General features: G+C 46.6%; 2 protein-coding genes across 2 annotated transcripts in view; one reads left to right on the top strand and one right to left on the bottom strand.

Moving 5' to 3' along the window:
- Window positions 1–10,478, top strand: part of LOC306923544 (mitochondrial inner membrane m-AAA protease component AFG3L1-like) — a 37,249-nt gene extending 26,771 nt beyond the window's left edge. The window contains exons 13-16 of the mRNA XM_079501714.1: window positions 1,249–1,364; window positions 2,632–2,832; window positions 3,960–4,154; window positions 7,067–10,478. Of these exons, the coding sequence (XP_079357840.1) occupies window positions 1,249–1,364; window positions 2,632–2,832; window positions 3,960–4,154; window positions 7,067–7,294 (740 nt within the window). The 3' untranslated portion in view covers window positions 7,295–10,478. The remainder of the gene's footprint in view (window positions 1–1,248; window positions 1,365–2,631; window positions 2,833–3,959; window positions 4,155–7,066) is intronic.
- A 6,048-nt stretch (window positions 10,479–16,526) lies between these two features.
- Window positions 16,527–17,309, bottom strand: LOC306924065 (signal recognition particle receptor subunit beta-like; the record flags this gene model as incomplete). Its single annotated transcript, XM_079502406.1, has 1 exon — window positions 16,527–17,309. The coding sequence occupies one exon, from the start codon at window positions 17,307–17,309 to the stop codon at window positions 16,527–16,529; it is 783 nt and encodes a 260-aa protein (XP_079358532.1).
- Window positions 17,310–19,136: the final 1,827 nt, after the last annotated feature.

The following is a 19,136-nucleotide window of genomic DNA, read 5'->3' as shown; positions in this document are numbered from 1 at the left end:
GGCACTCATTTGCATAAAAATGGTAGATGGGACACTTTGCAAACTTTTTAACATAGCTTATTCAAGTAAGAAATATTCCATGATGTGGAGTGAGTTCAAACTCAGTCATTCATTCATTTATTCCAAATGTATAGCTGATACTGACTGAATATACAATTTTCACCGATTTGAGGTATAGTTCAGAATTTTGGCTACAGAAAGAGTAATTTACAAGATAGAAAGGTTATCATGGGCTCAAATTGAAGCTTAGGGATATGAGAAGTTTTCTATATACAAGTGAGGCAGTGATACTCACCATAATGTGTTGGAAAATAACCATCTTTGTTGTTATTAGTCAAGCGGACACCATATTTTTTGGTGTTTCTGAGGATGATGTGGGTCATATTTAAGAATATAATGGTAGCAACCAACCAAATCCTGTTCTGCTACTTACCCCTATGTGTCAAGATACTCCATGACCAATTTCAGACCACCATGTCTATTTATGTAATTTTAGTGAATTAATATTTGCCTTTACACAATTTCGCCAGAGCCATATACCAAAAAGGGGGTTTTGAGGTAGGTGGGACATTTTGACAACTTTTTATCATAGCTCATCATTTTCAGCACATTTTTTCCAATAAGAAAACACTGATTAGAAGTATAATTCCGGGGGGTGCATGATACCCCCTTCCAGTGACTGTACTATTGATATTTCACCAAAACCAGAGCAGAACTCCCACCATGGGACTCGGGCAATCAATGAATACAGTTGCAACCACTATATTAATGGCAAGTATTTCATACAACTTAAGTTCAAAAAATCTGAACTATCCCTTTAAGCAATATTACACGAGAGGGGGTGGTTTAATGTCATTAATGCACGCGTGCGATGCTGCAGGAAGGAGCCTGCAGGGCGAGTTCCGAAAGCAACGCAGAAGAAAAAACGCCGAAAAAGCTAGCCTAGCCACCGAGTTTGCTGCGCTCTAGGAGAACAGAGCAGCTGAATAATCTTTGTTTTGATTAGGTGTGGAGTGGTGCTCGTTTGAACCACGGCTAGAAGGCTGTTTCAACCAATCAGATTGCTTCCTCGAAACGACCTGTAGTATAATGTAGTAATGTTCAGCAACTACAGACTAAAGACTACATATTTTCATGGAACAAAATGAGTATCGTGATCTCAATTCTTGTGGAGGAAAAATCGAGATTCACATTTGAGCAAAAATAATCCAGAATCGTGCAGCACTAATATTTCTGTTTGCTCTTCAGGTCTTGAGAAGAAGACACAGGTGCTCCAGCCCACAGAGAAGAAGACTGTAGCGTACCATGAAGCCGGACACGCCATCGTGGGCTGGTTTCTGGAGCATGCTGACCCGCTGCTTAAGGTACACCGGATTCTACAAACAATCCTGATGTTTCCATGTCAAGGGCCCCCAATTAGCTGTACAAATTAGCTGTTAAAAACGTTCGCTGTGAAAGAATATATATTCAAAGATTTGCACCACATTTTTACGACTTTTCAAAAATAGCAGTCCAAGCTCGTAGCGAGCCACTCGGTGCCGCGCTATGAGCTTGTAGATCTGCTATTTTTCAATAGCTAAACTAGAACAGAATGCTGAATACACCAAAAGGGGTTCCTGCCTAAAATGGGTTAAAAGTGGTTAAAAGCTAAGGTGACACAGATTCGTTCCAGATCTTAATGGGATAATGTTCCAGTGTCACAGCGCTTCCCTTTTACCTGCTATCACACAGTGACGTTTATGTATAGTACAGTACTTCTGCTGGCCACCAGATGGAGCACTTTCCTAACATTCTGTGTGGTTTGATAACCATGTCTGAAATGACACATACTAAGGTATGTTGAGCAATATCCTACTGATTAGTATTTAGCATGTGCTATGTGATTTGATTGATTGAAGTGTGTATTAACAGATTGGAGAATTACAGTACATTTCAAGCACAACTCAATACAAGACTGTTAACTGTGGACGACGCCACAAAGCATTACACTTGTTTACAATACCACCATGTTCAATTCATCATAACATTTAGAGACAAAAACAGGAAATCAGTGCCCTTTGAGAGCGGTTTTGAAGGAGTCAAGGGATTCCCATGTCTTAATGACCGTTGGTAGGGCGTTCCACATTTTGGTGGCATAGGAGCGAAATGAATTTAGTCCCTTGTTTGCCAAATCTGGGTTGCACATGGTTTGTTGAACTCCCTCTGGTGTTGTGGGTGTGGACTTCGTTGACATTAAGGAAGTATTTGGGACTAGTCGATCAAAAAATAATTGTTGTAGATAATTTCATGAAATCATTTTTCAATGGCTGATTTAAAAAAATAAATAAAGGAAAGAAGATGCTTTCACTCCAAACGTCCTTCTCGATTCGATGAAAAGCAATCGATGGAATGCTTTTGTAAGACGAAAATCTACACTAATAGCTGAATATCCTAAACCCCCCCCCCCCCCCCCCCCCCAGGAAGCAATTCTAAAAGGTAAATTGACATTCGCCGCTCTCATATATGGAGTATACGGGTTGTCTATGAACATGTACGTAGTCGGCACCTGCCGTGCTCTAGCCTAGGGGGGTCCGAATATGTCCGTAGATGGCGCGGAGAAGACTTAACATCCCTACTTTTGTGTGCGCGCAGGTGTCCATCATCCCGCGGGGCAAGGGTCTGGGCTACGCCCAGTACCTCCCCAAAGAGCAGTACCTGTACACCAAGGAGCAGCTGTTTGACAGGATGTGCATGATGCTGGGGGGCCGCGTGGCCGAGGAGGTCTTCTTCGGGAAGATCACCACGGGCGCTCAGGACGACCTGAAGAAGATCACCCAGTCGGCCTACGCTCAGGTACGCCTCCCGTCACCCAGGCCCCGGATTAAAACCCATTCTGGGTCGGGAACCCCTTTTGGTGTTTTAAGCATTATGTCATACTTTAGCTATTGAAGAAATAGCAGATCTACAAGCTCGTCGGTGGCGCGCTACGAACTTGTAGGTCTGCTATTTTTGAAAATCTTTGAATATATATTCTTTCAGAGTGAACGTGTTTAACTCAAATCTTTGTTTCTGGGGGGGGGTCGGCAGCCAATTACATATTGTCTCTGGGGTCCTTGACATGATAATGTTTGAGAACGACTGACATAGAAACATGGGGGTTTTCAGAGAACTGTTTAAATTTAGAAGGCATTTGTAGAATCGACCTCAGGTCTAAATGGGTTAACACTCTTACCTGCCAAAATGGAGGTCTCCATCCTATCAAATTGTTACACTCCACACCCCCACCCCCACCCCCCCCACCCCTCATTTTAATGGATGGGATGAAAAATCTTAAAACGTGAATAACTCTAAATCAATGCTTCCAATTCTAACCAAAGATTATGTTTTGACGGCGCGTCGCGTTAGAAGTAATCATAGCTCCCGTTGTTGTCGATCCCCTCGGGGGGTGTTTTGGCTACATCTAGCTACTTCTAGCTCCTTCCAAGATGGCGCCGTGCCACCTTGAAATAGGCTCTGAAGCCTGCCAAAATACATTTCAGTCGACTAAGTCAACTGTATTTATGCGCATCGCATTAGGAGCCTTGTAGAATCCCCATCCTGACGAACTTTGCTGTATGCCACTCCCCGTCTCTCTCTCCTTGTCTCCTGTCTGTCTCCACTTACTTAACCCATTTTGGGTGGGAACCCCTTTTGGTGTTAGCATTATGTTATGCTTTAGCTATTGAAAAATAGCAGATCTACAAGCTCATAGCGCGCCACCGAGTGGCGCGCTACGAGCTTGTAGGTCTGCTATTTTTGAAAAATCGAAGAACGACTGACATAGAAACACAGCTTTTTCAGAAAACTGTCAGGATGTAGAAGACGAAGACCTTTTTAGAATCTGATCTCAGGTCAAAATGGCTTAAAGAGTAAAAAAGCCCGCAAAAGATCCAACACTGCATCAACGCTAGGTTTGATTGTCCCTGTGCGGTGGTCTGCAGGTGGTGCAGTTCGGGATGAGCGACAAGGTGGGCCAGGTGTCGTTCGACCTGCCGCGGCAGGGCGAGGTGGTGATGGAGAAGCCCTACAGCGAGGCCACGGCCGAGCTGATCGACCAGGAGGTGCGAGAGCTGGTGGACAGCGCCTACCGGAGGACGCTGGAGCTCATCACCGAGAAGAAGGAGCTGGTGGACATGGTGAGAGAGAGAGAGGGAGAGAGAGAGAGGCCCGCCAGTTAGAGAGAGAGAGAGAGGCCCGCCAGTTAGAGAGAGAGAGAGAGAGAGGCCCGCCAGTGAGAGAGAGAGGCCCGCCAGTGAGAGAGAGAGGCCCGCCAGTGAGAGAGAGAGAGGCCCGCCAGTGAGAGAGAGAGGCCCGCCAGTGAGAGAGAGAGAGGCCCGCCAGTGAGAGAGAGAGAGAGAGAGAGGCCCGCCAGTGAGAGAGAGAGGCCCGCCAGTGAGAGAGAGGCCTGCCAGTGAGAGAGAGAGGGAGAGAGGCCTGCCAGTAAGAGAGAGAGGCCTGCCAGTGAGAGAGAGAGGCCTGCCAGTGAGAGAGAGAGGCCCGCCAGTGAGAGAGAGAGGCCTGCCAGTGAGAGAGAGAGGCCCGCCAGTGAGAGAGAGAGGCCTGCCAGTGAGAGAGAGAGGCCCGCCAGTGAGAGAGAGAGGCCTGCCAGTAAGAGAGAGAGGCCCGCCAGTGAGAGAGAGAGGCCTGCCAGTAAGAGAGAGAGGCCCGCCAGTGAGAGAGAGAGGCCTGCCAGTAAGAGAGAGAGGCCTGCCAGTGAGAGAGAGAGGCCTGCCAGTAAGAGAGAGAGGCCCGCCAGTGAGAGAGAGAGGCCTGCCAGTAAGAGAGAGAGGCCTGCCAGTGAGAGAGAGAGGCCTGCCAGTAAGAGAGAGAGGCCCGCCAGTGAGAGAGAGAGGCCTGCCAGTGAGAGAGAGAGGCCCGCCAGTGAGAGAGAGAGGCCTGCCAGTAAGAGAGAGAGGCCCGCCAGTGAGAGAGAGAGGCCTGCCAGTGAGAGAGAGAGGCCCGCCAGTGAGAGAGAGAGGCCTGCCAGTGAGAGAGAGAGGCCCGCCAGTGAGAGAGAGAGGCCCGCCAGTGAGAGAGAGAGAGGCCCGCCAGTGAGAGAGAGAGGCCCGCCAGTGAGAGAGAGAGGCCCGCCAGTGAGAGAGAGAGAGGCCCGCCAGTGAGAGAGAGAGAGGCCCGCCAGTGAGAGAGAGAGGGAGAGAGGCCTGCCAGTAAGAGAGAGAGGCCCGCCAGTGAGAGAGAGAGGCCCGCCAGTGAGAGAGAGAGGCCCGCCAGTGAGAGAGAGAGAGGCCCGCCAGTGAGAGAGAGAGGCCCGCCAGTGAGAGAGAGAGGCCCGCCAGTGAGAGAGAGAGGCCCGCCAGTGAGAGAGAGAGAGGCCCGCCAGTGAGAGAGAGAGAGGCCCGCCAGTGAGAGAGAGAGGGAGAGAGGCCTGCCAGTAAGAGAGAGAGGCCCGCCAGTGAGAGAGAGAGGCCTGCCAGTGAGAGAGAGGGAGAGAGGCCTGCCAGTAAGAGAGAGGCCCGCCAGTAAGAGAGAGGCCCGCCAGTAAGAGAGAGAGGCCTGCCAGTAAGAGAGAGAGGCCTGCCAGTAAGAGAGAGGCCCGCCAGTAAGAGAGAGAGGCCTGCCAGTGAGAGAGAGAGGCCTGCCAGTAAGAGAGAGGCCCGCCAGTGAGAGAGAGAGGCCCGCCAGTGAGAGAGAGAGGCCCGCCAGTGAGAGAGAGAGGCCCGCCAGTGAGAGAGAGAGAGGCCCGCCAGTGAGAGAGAGAGAGGCCCGCCAGTGAGAGAGAGAGGGAGAGAGGCCTGCCAGTGAGAGAGACAGAGGCCCGCCAGTAAGAGAGAGAGGCCTGCCAGTAAGAGAGACAGAGGCCCGCCAGTGAGAGAGAGAGGCCTGCCAGTAAGAGAGAGAGGCCTGCCAGTAAGAGAGAGAGGCCCGCCAGTAAGAGAGAGAGGCCCGCCAGTAAGAGAGACAGAGGCCCGCCAGTGAGAGAGAGATAGGCCCGCCAGTGAGAGAGAGGCCTGCCAGTGAGAGAGACAGAGGCCCGCCAGTGAGAGAGAGGCCCGCCAGTGAGAGAGACAGAGGCCCGCCAGTGAGAGAGACAGAGGCCCGCCAGTGAGAGAGAGATAGGCCCGCCAGTGAGAGAGAGGCCCGCCAGTGAGAGAGAGATAGGCCCGCCAGTGAGAGAGAGGCCCGCCAGTGAGAGAGAGATAGGCCCGCCAGTGAGAGAGAGGCCCGCCAGTGAGAGAGAGAGGCCCGCCAGTGAGAGAGAGAGGCCCGCCAGTGAGAGAGAGAGGCCCGCCAGTGAGAGAGAGATAGGCCCGCCAGTGAGAGAGAGGCCTGCCAGGGTAACGCACCTTCAGTCAGAGCACGGTGGTCACATGAAGGGTAATTAACTCCCAATCTTCCACTGTTGTAGTCTGGAAACCCACCTCTTCAGACTCCATCTTGGCCCGTAGCACTTGCCCTAGCCTCGACGACCTTACATGCCGTTTGCAAAGGCTCAACTTATGTAACTTAGATAGCATTGTATGTAGACCTGGCACTCTATAGTATATACTCTTTACTGTACAGATATTCCACTGTTAGACGGATGTTAGGTTCTTAGCTTGCTTCTGATCCCTGATGACTATTTCTTTGTATTTGATGTATTTACCATGTGTTGTTCTTGCTTACCGTAAATCGCTCTGGGTTAACCCATTCTGGGCGGGAATCCCTTTTGGTGTTTTAAGCATTATGTTATGCTTTAGCAGATCTACAAGCTCATAGTGCGGCACTTGGTGGCGCACTATGAGCTTGTAGGTCTGCTATTTTTGAAAAATCGTTAAAATGTGGCGCAAACCTTTGAATATATATTCTTTCAGAGTGAGCGTTTTTAACTCAAATCTTTGCTTCTGGGGGGTCCCTGGAACAACATATTTTCAGATGGGGGTCGGCGGCCTATTGCATATCATTTTTGGTGTCCTTGACATGAAATATTGAGCACCACTGATATAGAAACATATACCTGTCAGGATTTAGAAGACATTTTTTTGAGCGTCTGCTAAAGGCCTACATTTTAACGCGTGGTTCCTCCTCCTCCTCCTCTGATCTGTCTCAGGTGGGGAGGCGTCTCCTGGAGAAGGAGGTGTTGGACAAAGCGGACATGCTGGAGCTCCTGGGCCCTCGGCCCTTCGAGGAGAAGTCCACGTACGAGGACTTTGTGGAGGGCACGGGCAGCTTCGAGGAGGACACCAGCCTGCCCGAGGGCCTCAAAGACTGGAACCGGGAGAGAGGGGCGGAGAGGGAGGACTCTGCCCCGGCAGCACAGGACAAACAGGCCGCGTAGGGCAAAAGGACAAAACCGCCCATTCATACCTGAAATGACATGACTGCGTCTCATAATCCAGATTGACGTTTGTTTTAGCTCGGTGATTCTCAACCTGCGAGGGACTGTGAAGTGTGACGTGACAATTTAAGGACCTTTTGTAATACCTAAACACCATTAATGCATCAAAGGTAATCTAACAAACATTGGCCAAATTGTTAAATTATATATTTAAAGGGCAATACCACTCATTTTCAACATTTTACTATGTCATTAATATACCTTAGAGCTGTTGTGTGGAAATAATAAAAAAAGGTTCCCCCATTCTGTGTTTCCTAGAACTGGAGGTATGTTAATGACATGGTCAAATGTTGAAAATGAGTGGAATGCCCCTTTTTAAATGGCAAAAGCTTATTAAAATAATAGCAGATCTACAAGCGCCTTATTGCATTCTGTGGAACCGAGTCAAACTATATTGTGTATATAAAGCTCTACAACGCGTCGAGATGCCACACATTGTGAGCTTGTACGTCCGCTATTACAAATCATCTTCGAATGGAGGTCCCTGGCACGCTACTTTCAGATGGGGGTCCGCAGTATGCATGTCAGTTTGTGGGTCCTTGACACGAAGATGTTTGAGAACGACCGGTCTGGTTGGTGTTCATTTCTGGGGCGATACAAAATTCAGGGGAAATGGCAGATTGTCCCTGCCTTGGTGAGCCTGTAAGATCGGCTCTCTTTGGTGAAGAGATTTGGTGGTGGGGGAGAAAAGGACCAAGTATAGAGCGTCGCAGTCCCGCCCCCTTTCATGACGACGTGAGACCCAGAAGTGAATTCCCCGTTCATTTTCTCCATAGGCTTTTCAAAAAGTATTTATTTAAAGTGGCCGAACAAATAATTACAAAGAAGAAAAACAACAAAAAAAGTGTTGTAACCTGCCATTTTCTTCTTCTTTCTAATTATTTGTTCGGCCCGAACAATTGTGTTTGTTGTCATGATTGGTCACAACTCGAGTTGGCTTTGTCCGCGGCGTAAACGTCTTTCAATAAATACATTTTGAAATGTCTATGAGGAAAATGAACGGGGAATCATTTCCTGGGCCCTGCCTGGTAGGGGGCGGGACTGCGACGCTCTATAGGTCGCGGTCAACAAAAAATGGAGGGCTTTTAAAAGGCCTTCCCGTGGTATCACACGGTCAAATGTTGGGACTTCATTCTCCTCGTTACATGCTGGGCTGCACTGCCTCATTATAATTCACAGTACCGTACTTTAGAAATAAGGCAAGTACTCAGTGGCGTAAATATCGACGGTGCAACCGGTGCGATGCACAGAGGCCCAGCGCCATAGAGTATATAAAGGATAGAGACCGAACTGGAGTGTTAGCCCCCCCCCCCAGCTATTCATTTCAGTGGAAGTTGCTCAGTGGCGTTTTGAAGCACCTGGAAGACTTCCGGAAGTATAATTATAACTCAATGGCTCGAGTGAGCAGAAGTTTAGCCTAGCCTAGCCCCGGACCTCAATGTGACGTTATGAACGTCCGTCCACTTCCATTAAGTGCTGCAATTCCACATTTCGCCAGTAGGTAGTGGCATCTTCAACGTTGGATAGCCTTACTGGGGGCTTGCCCAGTGCCCCCAAGGGGCCCATGAAGGGGGAAGAAGAAGAAGAAGAGAGAAAAATAGTCAGGACGACGGCGAAAGCCTGGTTTCAGGGGCTATCGGTCGCAGGAAGGGTAACACCAAGGATTCGTCAGTGATGTCACTGACTGACTGGTTTATAAACGGCTTCAAGTCCATGCAACACTACCGTGTTGCATAACAGTGACATCACTGTCCACTCTTTACCACCTTGTTTCAACGTGTGTGTTACTGTGTTCATGGCGCGCTGCGCTGCCTGTCATCAGCACAACAAGCTCAGCTGTAGACTATTTTGTCACGTTCCGTCGCACTAATAATGAAACACTAGATGGGATTATTATGTCATGTCGGCTTGGGTACAGTTCACTTGGGTACAGTTCACTTGGGTACAGTTCAAAGACGCGTTTGGTAGAATGAAGCGCGACGCATCACATAGCATCGCATCATCCCCCCCCCCCCCCCCCCCCCGCTGCCACAATAATATTTTAGAGGGCCTAAACAAAATATCTGCTGCATCCGGGGCCTATTGCCAGGTACTTTCACCCCTGCAAGTACTTCTATCGTTTGTTTTCATACCCGATCTCCTGTGAGAGATACAATACACAAAGGAAAATGACACTAATTAATCCACGCACGCTGAAGCTCACCCAGGTCTAGCCGCTCCTGCCTTCCCAGTGGCAAACCTTTATTCCCTCTCGCAGGTGTTGGCATTTGGATTTGAGACGCATTTCGATTTTAATTGAACCCTTTTTATTACTAAAGTGGCCAAACGTGTCCTTGACCACCTATTGTGGGAGACGGTGCGCTTGATCGGATCGCCATTACACTGACATTTTATGCATTTTATCGCCCAGGACAGGACTTGTAAATTCCAGATGTAAAGTGGGAAAACTCCATTCCGGAAGGAATCATGCTGTTTTGTTGATCTGTATGTTGGACTAATGACAATGCTGGGTGGACTTGGTGGATTTATTTTTTATTTTTTTGTGTTTTTGTTTTTCTTTTTTCCTAGTTATTTGCTCAGAATGTGAATGTAACTTCATAGACCCTGGCGTCCGTATCTTGGGCATGTTGTTATAGGTGACAATAATTGTAAAGAATTATGCTTAATTCATACACACAACAATACGTTGTATGCCAGTGTTGCACGGCGAAAATAGCCAGTTCCTGTGAGCTTTTAGATTGGCTATTTTTGCTACATTAGAGGTTTGGGTCGTGTAGTTACGTGGCCGTGATGCAACTTAAACTACTGTATAGGCAAGATATATTCAATAGAGAAACCGTTGAAGATTAGAAACCGATATTCAAATCTATTATCGTCATTGACTTGAATTTGAACACTGAAACAGGTCTCAGTGTTACTCTTTTAGCTGGTGAACAAACGCAAACAAAGGATATTCTGACAATGTGCAACATAAGAAAACCTTGTACAGAATTGTATTTATTTTGAATTAAAAAATAATTTGCTAATTTGATTCATTTAAAGTATCATTTCAAAATGGTCCAAGTATCTCGACAATCTTGTTGTCTAAGCCTCTGAAAGAAAGAACACATGCTTGTCATTCTAAATGGTAAATGGTGCATTTATATAGCGCCTTTATCCAAGGCGCTTTACATAGATTGTGCATTACATTCACACACATTCATACACCGATGGCGGTGGAAGCCATGCAAGGTACCAACCAGCACATCGGGAGCAATTTGGGGTTCAGTGTCTTGCCCAAGGACACTTCGACATGTAGACAGGAGGAGCCGGGATTCGAACCGCCGACCCATGGATCGTTGGACGACCTGCTCTACCTCTTGAGCCACAGTCGCCCCTTCTCTCATTGGTAAAGTCAAAGAATGTCTTTTCGATGACTCCCTGTGTCTTTCAGATGGCTCGAGTGATTATTTTGTATTTATTTTTTATTTTCATACCATTTGAATTAGGAAGAAGATCCAAACTGGATCCGTGGATCAGCATTTTCAAATTGTAAACAGGAAGGTACCTTTTTTTTAATTAATTATATTAAAAAAAAATCACACCCGTGTGAACTGAGTGGTGCAACTACACATTTATTGTTATAGTTACTGTACATTAGAACCAGGAAAGCATCTGTGTCATAAGTACTCTTCGCATGAAGAGTACTTATAACCATAGCAACCATGCTCGTTTTTTTTTGGTACGAACAAACACGGGTACACGGGTACAAAGCCAGTTGTTGGAGTGGTTTGCACCACTCAAAAACCTAAACATATGTATAGATTTTTTCTGTACAATGTTATACATTTATAATCAACAGAAACTATTGAAGACATACCGCCAATATGTGGCATATGGCAACGTAACGACTACACAACCAGCCTGCTAATCGCGCAGAGAAATACGTAGATATGCACGGAATTGCAATTCCGCGGAATACACGACTAGAAAAGCCCCAACATCCGTACATATATACACTACTACTGACGGAGGCGTGGCTTTCACAAACGCGTAAGTGCCACGTGACGTCACCGTGGCTTCGCAGCGCTCGACACGGCAACTCGCGGCTGCTCGGTGGTGTCTCGTGGTGTGTCTCACGTGGTGTGTCGCGGTAGAGACGGCGCCCCTCCGTCATTGTCTTTGGGAGGTATTTGTGTCGGGTACGGATTTTTAGGTTTTAGCTACTAGAGAACTACGGATGAGCTTTTTTGTCACCCGAATCAGCGTGTGCATATTTATAATCCGCCCGTTATCCGACCGCATTAATTAATTATTCCAGTTTATAAATCCCGCAATTGTGGATTGCGAGATTTTCCTGAAATTGTGTGCGTTTTAAAAGCTATAATAAGCCTATAGATAGATGCCATTAATTTATTTCCCGCATTATTTCACCCGCGGTTTATCCAATATTAATTTATAATATATTTGAATGACCCAAATCCACCCTAAACTGCGGTTGGTTATCCGCGGCAACCACGGCTGAATCCGCCATCCGCAGGTATCTTAATATCTATTTCTGCACGATGGGGTTGACACAACTCAAAATAACCTCCACCATAGTGTGATTGTGCTTTTAAGGCTTAATGTTGGCATAAAGTGAACCTTTGCCGTGTGTGTTCTGTACAGTACATTTGAAGCACTGAGAACTAGCGATGACCACCACGGATGACACACATTTCACATAGTGTTCCTCTTAAACATTGTCATGTTTTTATTTTCCAAAATTAAGTGCAGTTGTGTATATTTGAACCGCTTGAAGAGATGAGTCTCTCTGCATACATATTTATTTTATTGAAAGTGAAATCAATCCTTTTATTATGACTGACGGCACATGAGATTCTCAGCCTCCCGATTAAAAATAAATGAGTATGAGAAATGGTCTCTAACTTACCTATAACATGAATTAGTTTTGTTGAATGTTTTTATTACAATGTGAAAAATATGGGTGGAATATAGGTTCAAGGTTCAAGGTTTCTTTATTTTGTCTCCCGAGGGAGAAATTTGTCTTGGACCCCAAAGGACCCGCCCTGCAAAAGTTGCTGCGGAGCCCTTTATTTTTTATTTAACCTTTATTTAACCAGTAAAAACCACATTGAGACTGAAGTCTCTTTTACAAGTGTGAACTGGCCAAGACAAGAGGCAAAATAAGTGACACAGCTCTGCCAGTAACAAAACGATACACAACAAAAAAACAGGACAGACATACAATGCTCATAAATACAGTACCCACTACTAAGAAGCTCAAAGGGAGAACAAACGTTTAGTAACGCGACCAATAAGGACTAATAAATAAAAACTAAGCATTGCTTAGTAGACTAAAAAGCAAGCAGACATTTGCTATACGTCAAAGCAGGAGCAGTTCATGGGAAGTGTGCCCATGGCAATCCTTTTAAAGCTCACTAGGGGAATCACAGCAGCCAGTTTGAGTCTGGTCTGTAGGTCATTCCAAGACCAGGGTCCGAAATAAGCAATGCTTTTTTTTCCAGCCTCAGATTTAGTTGGGGGCACGACATAGCGTAACCAAGCATTTGAGCTGAGGTTGAGAGAGTTTTGCACAAGTTCAAATTTAGAACCAATGTAGCGTGGGAGATTACCAAGAATGGCTTTATAAATGAGAATATACCAATGTAGCAACCTGAAAGACATTAAGGAATACCAACCCACTAGGGCGTACAGAGTACAGTGATGAGTCCTATAAGGGGAATTGGTTATGAACCTCAATGCAGCATGAAACGGGGTCAAGTTTGCTCAGAGTTGAGGAACTAGCAAAGCGGTAGACAGTGTCGCCATAATCAAGCTGCGACAGGAAGAGGCCTGTAACCAGCTTTTTGCGAGAAGCATTCGAAAAGCAGGACTTCATTCTATAGAAGAAACTCAGCGTGAACTTAAGCTTTTTTGCCAAGGCATCAATGTGGTGTTTGAAGTTTAACTTGTTGTCCAACCAGATCCCAAGATATTTATACAACTCAACCCATTCGATGGATACTCCATCCAGAGTGGTGATATTTGAGGGGACATTGACTAGGCTATTTGGAGAAAATAGCATGGCCTTGGTTTTGTGGCCATTTAGTAGCAGTTTGCTGTTTAGCAGTTCATGCTGCAATGAGACAAAGTCAGAGGCCAAGTTTGACACTGCCACATCAAGTGAGGGGGCACAGGAATACAGAATTGTGTCATCTGCATACATATGATACCTACTATGCTTAGATTGACTACAAATATGGTTTACATACAGCAGAAAAAGCAAATGTCCTAGAATGGAACCTTGAGGGACTCCTTTCTCCAGGGTGATAGTCAGACAGTGTATCACCAAATTTAACACACGGCCAAATAAGTAGCTTTTGAACCAGCCTAGCACATTGTGGCGAAAACCAGTATTCGAGAGGACATTTAGCAAGACATGGTGGTCCACGGTGTCAAATGCCTTGCTAAGGTCAATGAATAAGGCTGCACAGGCTGCCTGTGTCGCCGCAGAGCAGCGCCACATATATTTTTTAGTATTTTACGGTGAGGATTTCAGTGACCCAGAGGTGTTGAGAAACAATATCTTGAATAATGTCTACAGTTAAAATGTATTCATACTGGAATAATTGGGCGGGGGGAGAAAAACGTTCAGGGGGATGCAGACTGGTTTTATATGGACAGTATCTCACTGCTGTAAAGGGTCTTTGGTAAAATGTGTACTCGAGTTAAAGTACAGCAGTACTGGCTTTGTAAAATACTTAAATATTATAATGAAGTACATGCTTTTAAAATATTGAAGTATTACAACAACAAAAAAAGCTAGTGGATCTGCTACTTTTACTATATTTGGCTTAAAAGTGCTTAAATAATGTACTTTTTCCCCTGTCCAAAAATGTATAGTGGAGTCAAACGTATTATGCCTTTGAAATGAAATGGGAGTCAGTGAAAGTATTCTCACAAATAGGTATACTCAAGTAAAGTACACAATACACATACTCAAAAGTATAAGTTCTATATTCACCACTGCATATACAGTAGCAAGTCACACTCAAGTTGCACCTATAGAGGATGTACATGCATAAAGTGAGTGGCAAAGTGAGTTTGATGTTGTTTAACACAAGGGGCCAGTGAGGCTATTCAACGTTGAAGCTCTGGGCCCTAGTGGTAGGAGGAGGGACTACAGGCGGACCCGTGGATTCATGACCGGGAAACCCCGTGCAGCTGGGCTTTAACACGTAGGACCATCAATCCCTACGTCACCCCGGAGGAGGTACTTCCGGCAGTCTTCCGGGTGCTTCAAAACGCCACTGAGCAACTTCCACTGACATGAATAGCTGGGGGGGTGGAGCTTCGCGCCAGTTCAGTCTCCTAGAGTATATAAAAGTATCATTTTATATACTCTATGGTTTAACATGGTGCATAAAAACATAATGCAATCAGATCAGGCTTTTCTGTTTGGATGTATGGGCTGTCAATTAAGGCCACACCCCTCACTCAGGCATTCCCGCATAACCTCCGGCCGTGTATGATGACGACGTCACATGCATATACCTCTATACATTGCAGACACATTAATCGTGATAAAATAAATTGCTACATTTCCTTCTGAGTCTAGTGTTTTTATTTCCCTTCTTGTGCCTCTAGCAATGTAAATTACCACAATTTACAATTTAGCAGACGCTCTTAATCCAGAGCAATTTACATTAAGCAAGAACAAAAAATGCTTGGCAATACATCATTGGTACATAAACATACCTCTGGAGACCATCATAATTCTATAGTGCTGTCATAAATGTGAAAATGCACATGATTGAATTACTCTAGGTACACAGTAGGCCTACTTTACCTTCAGTGTTCTACCTATACTTTCATTGATCGCCCTAACCGACATATTGTTATGGGCACTGGCGGCCTGGCGAACACCTCTGTGTTCTGGGGAGAGGAGTGCACTTTTATAGTCACATTTTGAATAACCTCAGATGTGTATATACTTGCCTGGTATCTTTATGTCAGATGTGTACTTGCCTGGTATCTTTATATCAGATGTGTACTTGCCTGGTATCTTTATAATGTAGGTAGGTGTACTCCACAAACTTCTGTCCATCTTTTTATATGCCTATGTCTTCTTTGTCTCTCTCCCTTTCAACTCAACCTTTCCTCTTACTACTTCTAACTTGCGGCTGGGGGAATGGTTTTGGGGTCCACTGATAGGAATAAGATATTGTGATAAAGTTGTCAACTTAGCACAGACCAGTGGTTCTCAACGTGGGGTCCAGGTCCTGTAACTCTGAGAGGAAGAGTGGTCCAATTGGTTCCATTTTATTTGTACACTCGTGTTGTGTTCACACGGGGCAGATTAAACCATGCAGTCTACCGTTCATTGTCAAAGGAAAAATAGACAGACAATAAGGGCCTTTTTCGGCCCCACCTCTCTCCCTTTGTTTATATTGTGTTTTGTGGGGCGGAGGTGAGCGGGTGGGGTCGACATATGCCCTTATTGGTCTGCGTTCACACATTCAAGACACCTGTCTGTGATTAAAGGCCGCTCCAATGCATTTCCAATGGAAGCCCATATGGTTTGACCAAACATTTTGTTTGATGGGGGGGGGGGGAGAACACATCCATCAAAGCTGTTTTCAGACAATGCAGCTCAGTAAGGGCATATGTCGACCCCGCCCGCTCACCTCCGCCTCACCCCCTCCTGGTGCTGCGGCCATCTTGGAAACTAAACACAATATAAACAATGGGAGAGAGGTGGGGCCGAGAAAGGCCCGTCTCGCAGACATACACACAACGCCACACGTTGGAGCGATGACACATGTTGTCATGTCCTTTTTGCCTTTCAAAGTTAACAGGTGCAGACATTCAGGCTGTAATTGTAAAGCTGGCAGTCACTTCACTGAGGTCCGTTTACAGTGAGTGGTGCATTTATATAGCGCTTTTATCCAAAGTGCTTTAAATAGATTGTGCATTACATTAACCCATTAATACACCGATGGTGGAGGAAACCATGCAAGGCACCAACCAACCTGCTCATCGGGAGCAGTTAGGGGTTCAGAGTCTTGCTCAAGGACACTACGGCACTTACTCTGGAGGAGCCTGGGATCCAACTGGGAACCTCACGGTTTCCCATCCAGCTGCTCTAGCAGCCAGTCGGTTGAGAACTGAGACAGGATCATATATGGTTCTAGAGCTCAGCCAGGCTGCTCTCCAGACTGTCAATGTCCGCATCCCCTTCCTCGCCCTTGATACCACGGGCGCTGCACTCCAAGAACTCCACCTTCATGGGCAGCTGACTGAACTCAAAGTCCCTGTCCTTCATCCCCAGGTGCACGCTGCCTTCGACGGAGCCGTCCTGAGAGCCCAGGGCCGCCGCAGAGCGCGTCTCTCTCAGCGTGTTCATTTCTTTCTCCAGCTGTTGCTGAATCAGCTTGGCCGACTTGGCCATCGCGATATCCTGCTTGTTGCACGCCACGATGAGACCGGGCGCATTCCTGCATATCACGGCGTCGGTCAGTAGAAAGTAAAGGAACTCGGCCACGTCTCTCACCTCCTTCTGGAAGACGGCACTGTCCACCACGAACACGATCGCCCTCGCCGTGGACTTGAACTTCTCCACGAACTGAGGACGAAGGCTAGCGTGACCGGGGAGGTCGACCAGGGTCCACGCGCCGCCGCCTCCCTCATTCCTGCCTTGGTAGAGGCCGGTGCTGTCGGTGATGGAGGTCTGCGTCCGCCTGAACTTCCCGGACAGCAGCCGAATGAAGAGCAGGGTCTTTCCGGAATCGCACAGTCCCGCCAGCAGCACGGCACCTCTCCTTCCTGCTGTCGTCTTACTGCCGTGTAAATACCTCAGGAAAATAGAGGTGATGATAATGACTAATAGAGCAACGATGAAACCGATGATGAACGCTGGAGATTCGGACATCTCCCCATCCAGGAGCGGCAGTTTGTTGTCAAAGAAGTCCATGGTGGACTGTGATGATGCAGGGGATGGGCTGTTTAGGCTAAACTTGTTCTCCGTCTGTCCGTCTCCGTCTCTCAAGTCTTGCACGTCTTCTAGGTTTTATAGAGACTGTACCAGGTCGAAGTGAATGTGAAAGTACCTCACACCTTATATAGACTAGCCAGAGACCCTGTCTGATGTCACACGACACCATGACACGCGTACGTGAAACCGAGGAATTTATACAACACGTTGGAAATGGTGCATTTATATAGTGCCTTTATCCAAAGCGCTTTACATAGATTGTGCATTACATTCACCCACACATTCATACATCAATGGTGGCGGAAACCATGCAAGGTACCAACCAGCACATCAGGAGCAATAAGGGGTTCAGTGTCTTGCTCAAAGACACTTCGACACCAACTCCCGCGGAGCCATGGGGTTCGAACTGGCAACCTTGCGGTTACCATCCAGCCACTCTACCCTTAGAGTATATATGAATAGAGACGGCACCCGGAGGAAACCCTGAGGCGAAATGGACATAGTGGCCGAATTTGGTATTGCAGTTTGGACCCAAACGCATGAACGCGCTGTCCGTTGACTATCATTGCGCACGTTCATGATGACACGTGAATGTTGTATACGTGAACGCACGTGAACGCGTGCAATGATAGTCAACGGCCAGCGCGTTAATGTGTTTGGGTCCAATCCATCCCAGAATGCACTCTGTTTCTACCCGGAAGGAGGAGTGAAATCGCCTCATGCGCTTTTGAGCAACTTAATGCAAGTGGATGGGAGGAGAACTCGGGTGCCGTCTAAGACTCTACCCCTGAGCCACCGCCGCCCCTGAACTTGTAAATCGGCTATTTTGACAAATCTTTGCGACAAGCATTATAAAATGTTGAACTAGATGTATGAGGTTTCTGCCCAACTATAATCACTTCATTATGTTGTATATGTTTGAGGGGTGCTATAGCCCCTCCAAATCCAATGCCTGGCTTTTGAAGATTACGTCGCATGGCAGGATTTGAGGATATTACTTGTTTATAGAGCACTTTAAAGAGCACTTTCTAAAATTGAAATTGTTTGCCGCCAGCCAAGTCCATGGACTTTAACACTATAACACTATATGACGACGTATGACGTCATGTGGCCGATATAAATACAGTGGGCACCCCGCACATCACACAAGTGCAATTATTGAGGGGTGCTAGCCCCTCCTATATACAGCTTTGGTCCCCACTTGTCTCATATAGCCTATTTGCCATTGACAATGAAAGGAGAAATTAGGTCAAATGTCTGCCAAACATGACATAAATTTGTGGCAACACAAACATTAAATGCCATTGACAATGAAGGGAAAATGTACGTCATATGTAGACGAGCAAATCGGCTAACCAATCACATAGATTCAGTCGTTCATGAGATGATGTACGTTGATGTATAATGATAAGAGCGCCCCTCACTTCACGCCGGTGTGATTTTTATTTGAAATAATGTTAGTCAGGGGCGCCGGATTGGCCTGTAAAACAGCGCGGCCGGTCACGTGACCCATGCAGCGCTGGAGAGTGACACGCTGGAGTTGTAAATGCATTGTTTTCAATGAGGGCAGCGCAAATATCAGCAATTGTAGGTAGCCTATGTGTGTGCAACATGACAATTAAAGTGTTGTATACAGTGACAACTAAAGTCTCTGTAATGTTTGCTAGTTCTTGAAAACATCAGAATCTTCCGATGCACCTGTACACATAATCAGTAATGTAACATGGGGTCATAGGGTGGTTCGGGTCCTTCAACAGTCCCAGGCCAGGCGACCCAGCCGCGGGTCCCCATGGTTCTCCTCTCCGT

The sequence above is a fragment of the Electrona antarctica genome, assembly GCF_951216825.1.
Source record: "Electrona antarctica genome assembly, chromosome: 5".
Classification (NCBI taxonomy): Eukaryota; Metazoa; Chordata; class Actinopteri; order Myctophiformes; family Myctophidae; genus Electrona; species Electrona antarctica.
The sequence above is the reverse complement of the archived record's forward strand: the minus strand, read 5'-3'. Positions and strand labels throughout refer to the sequence as shown.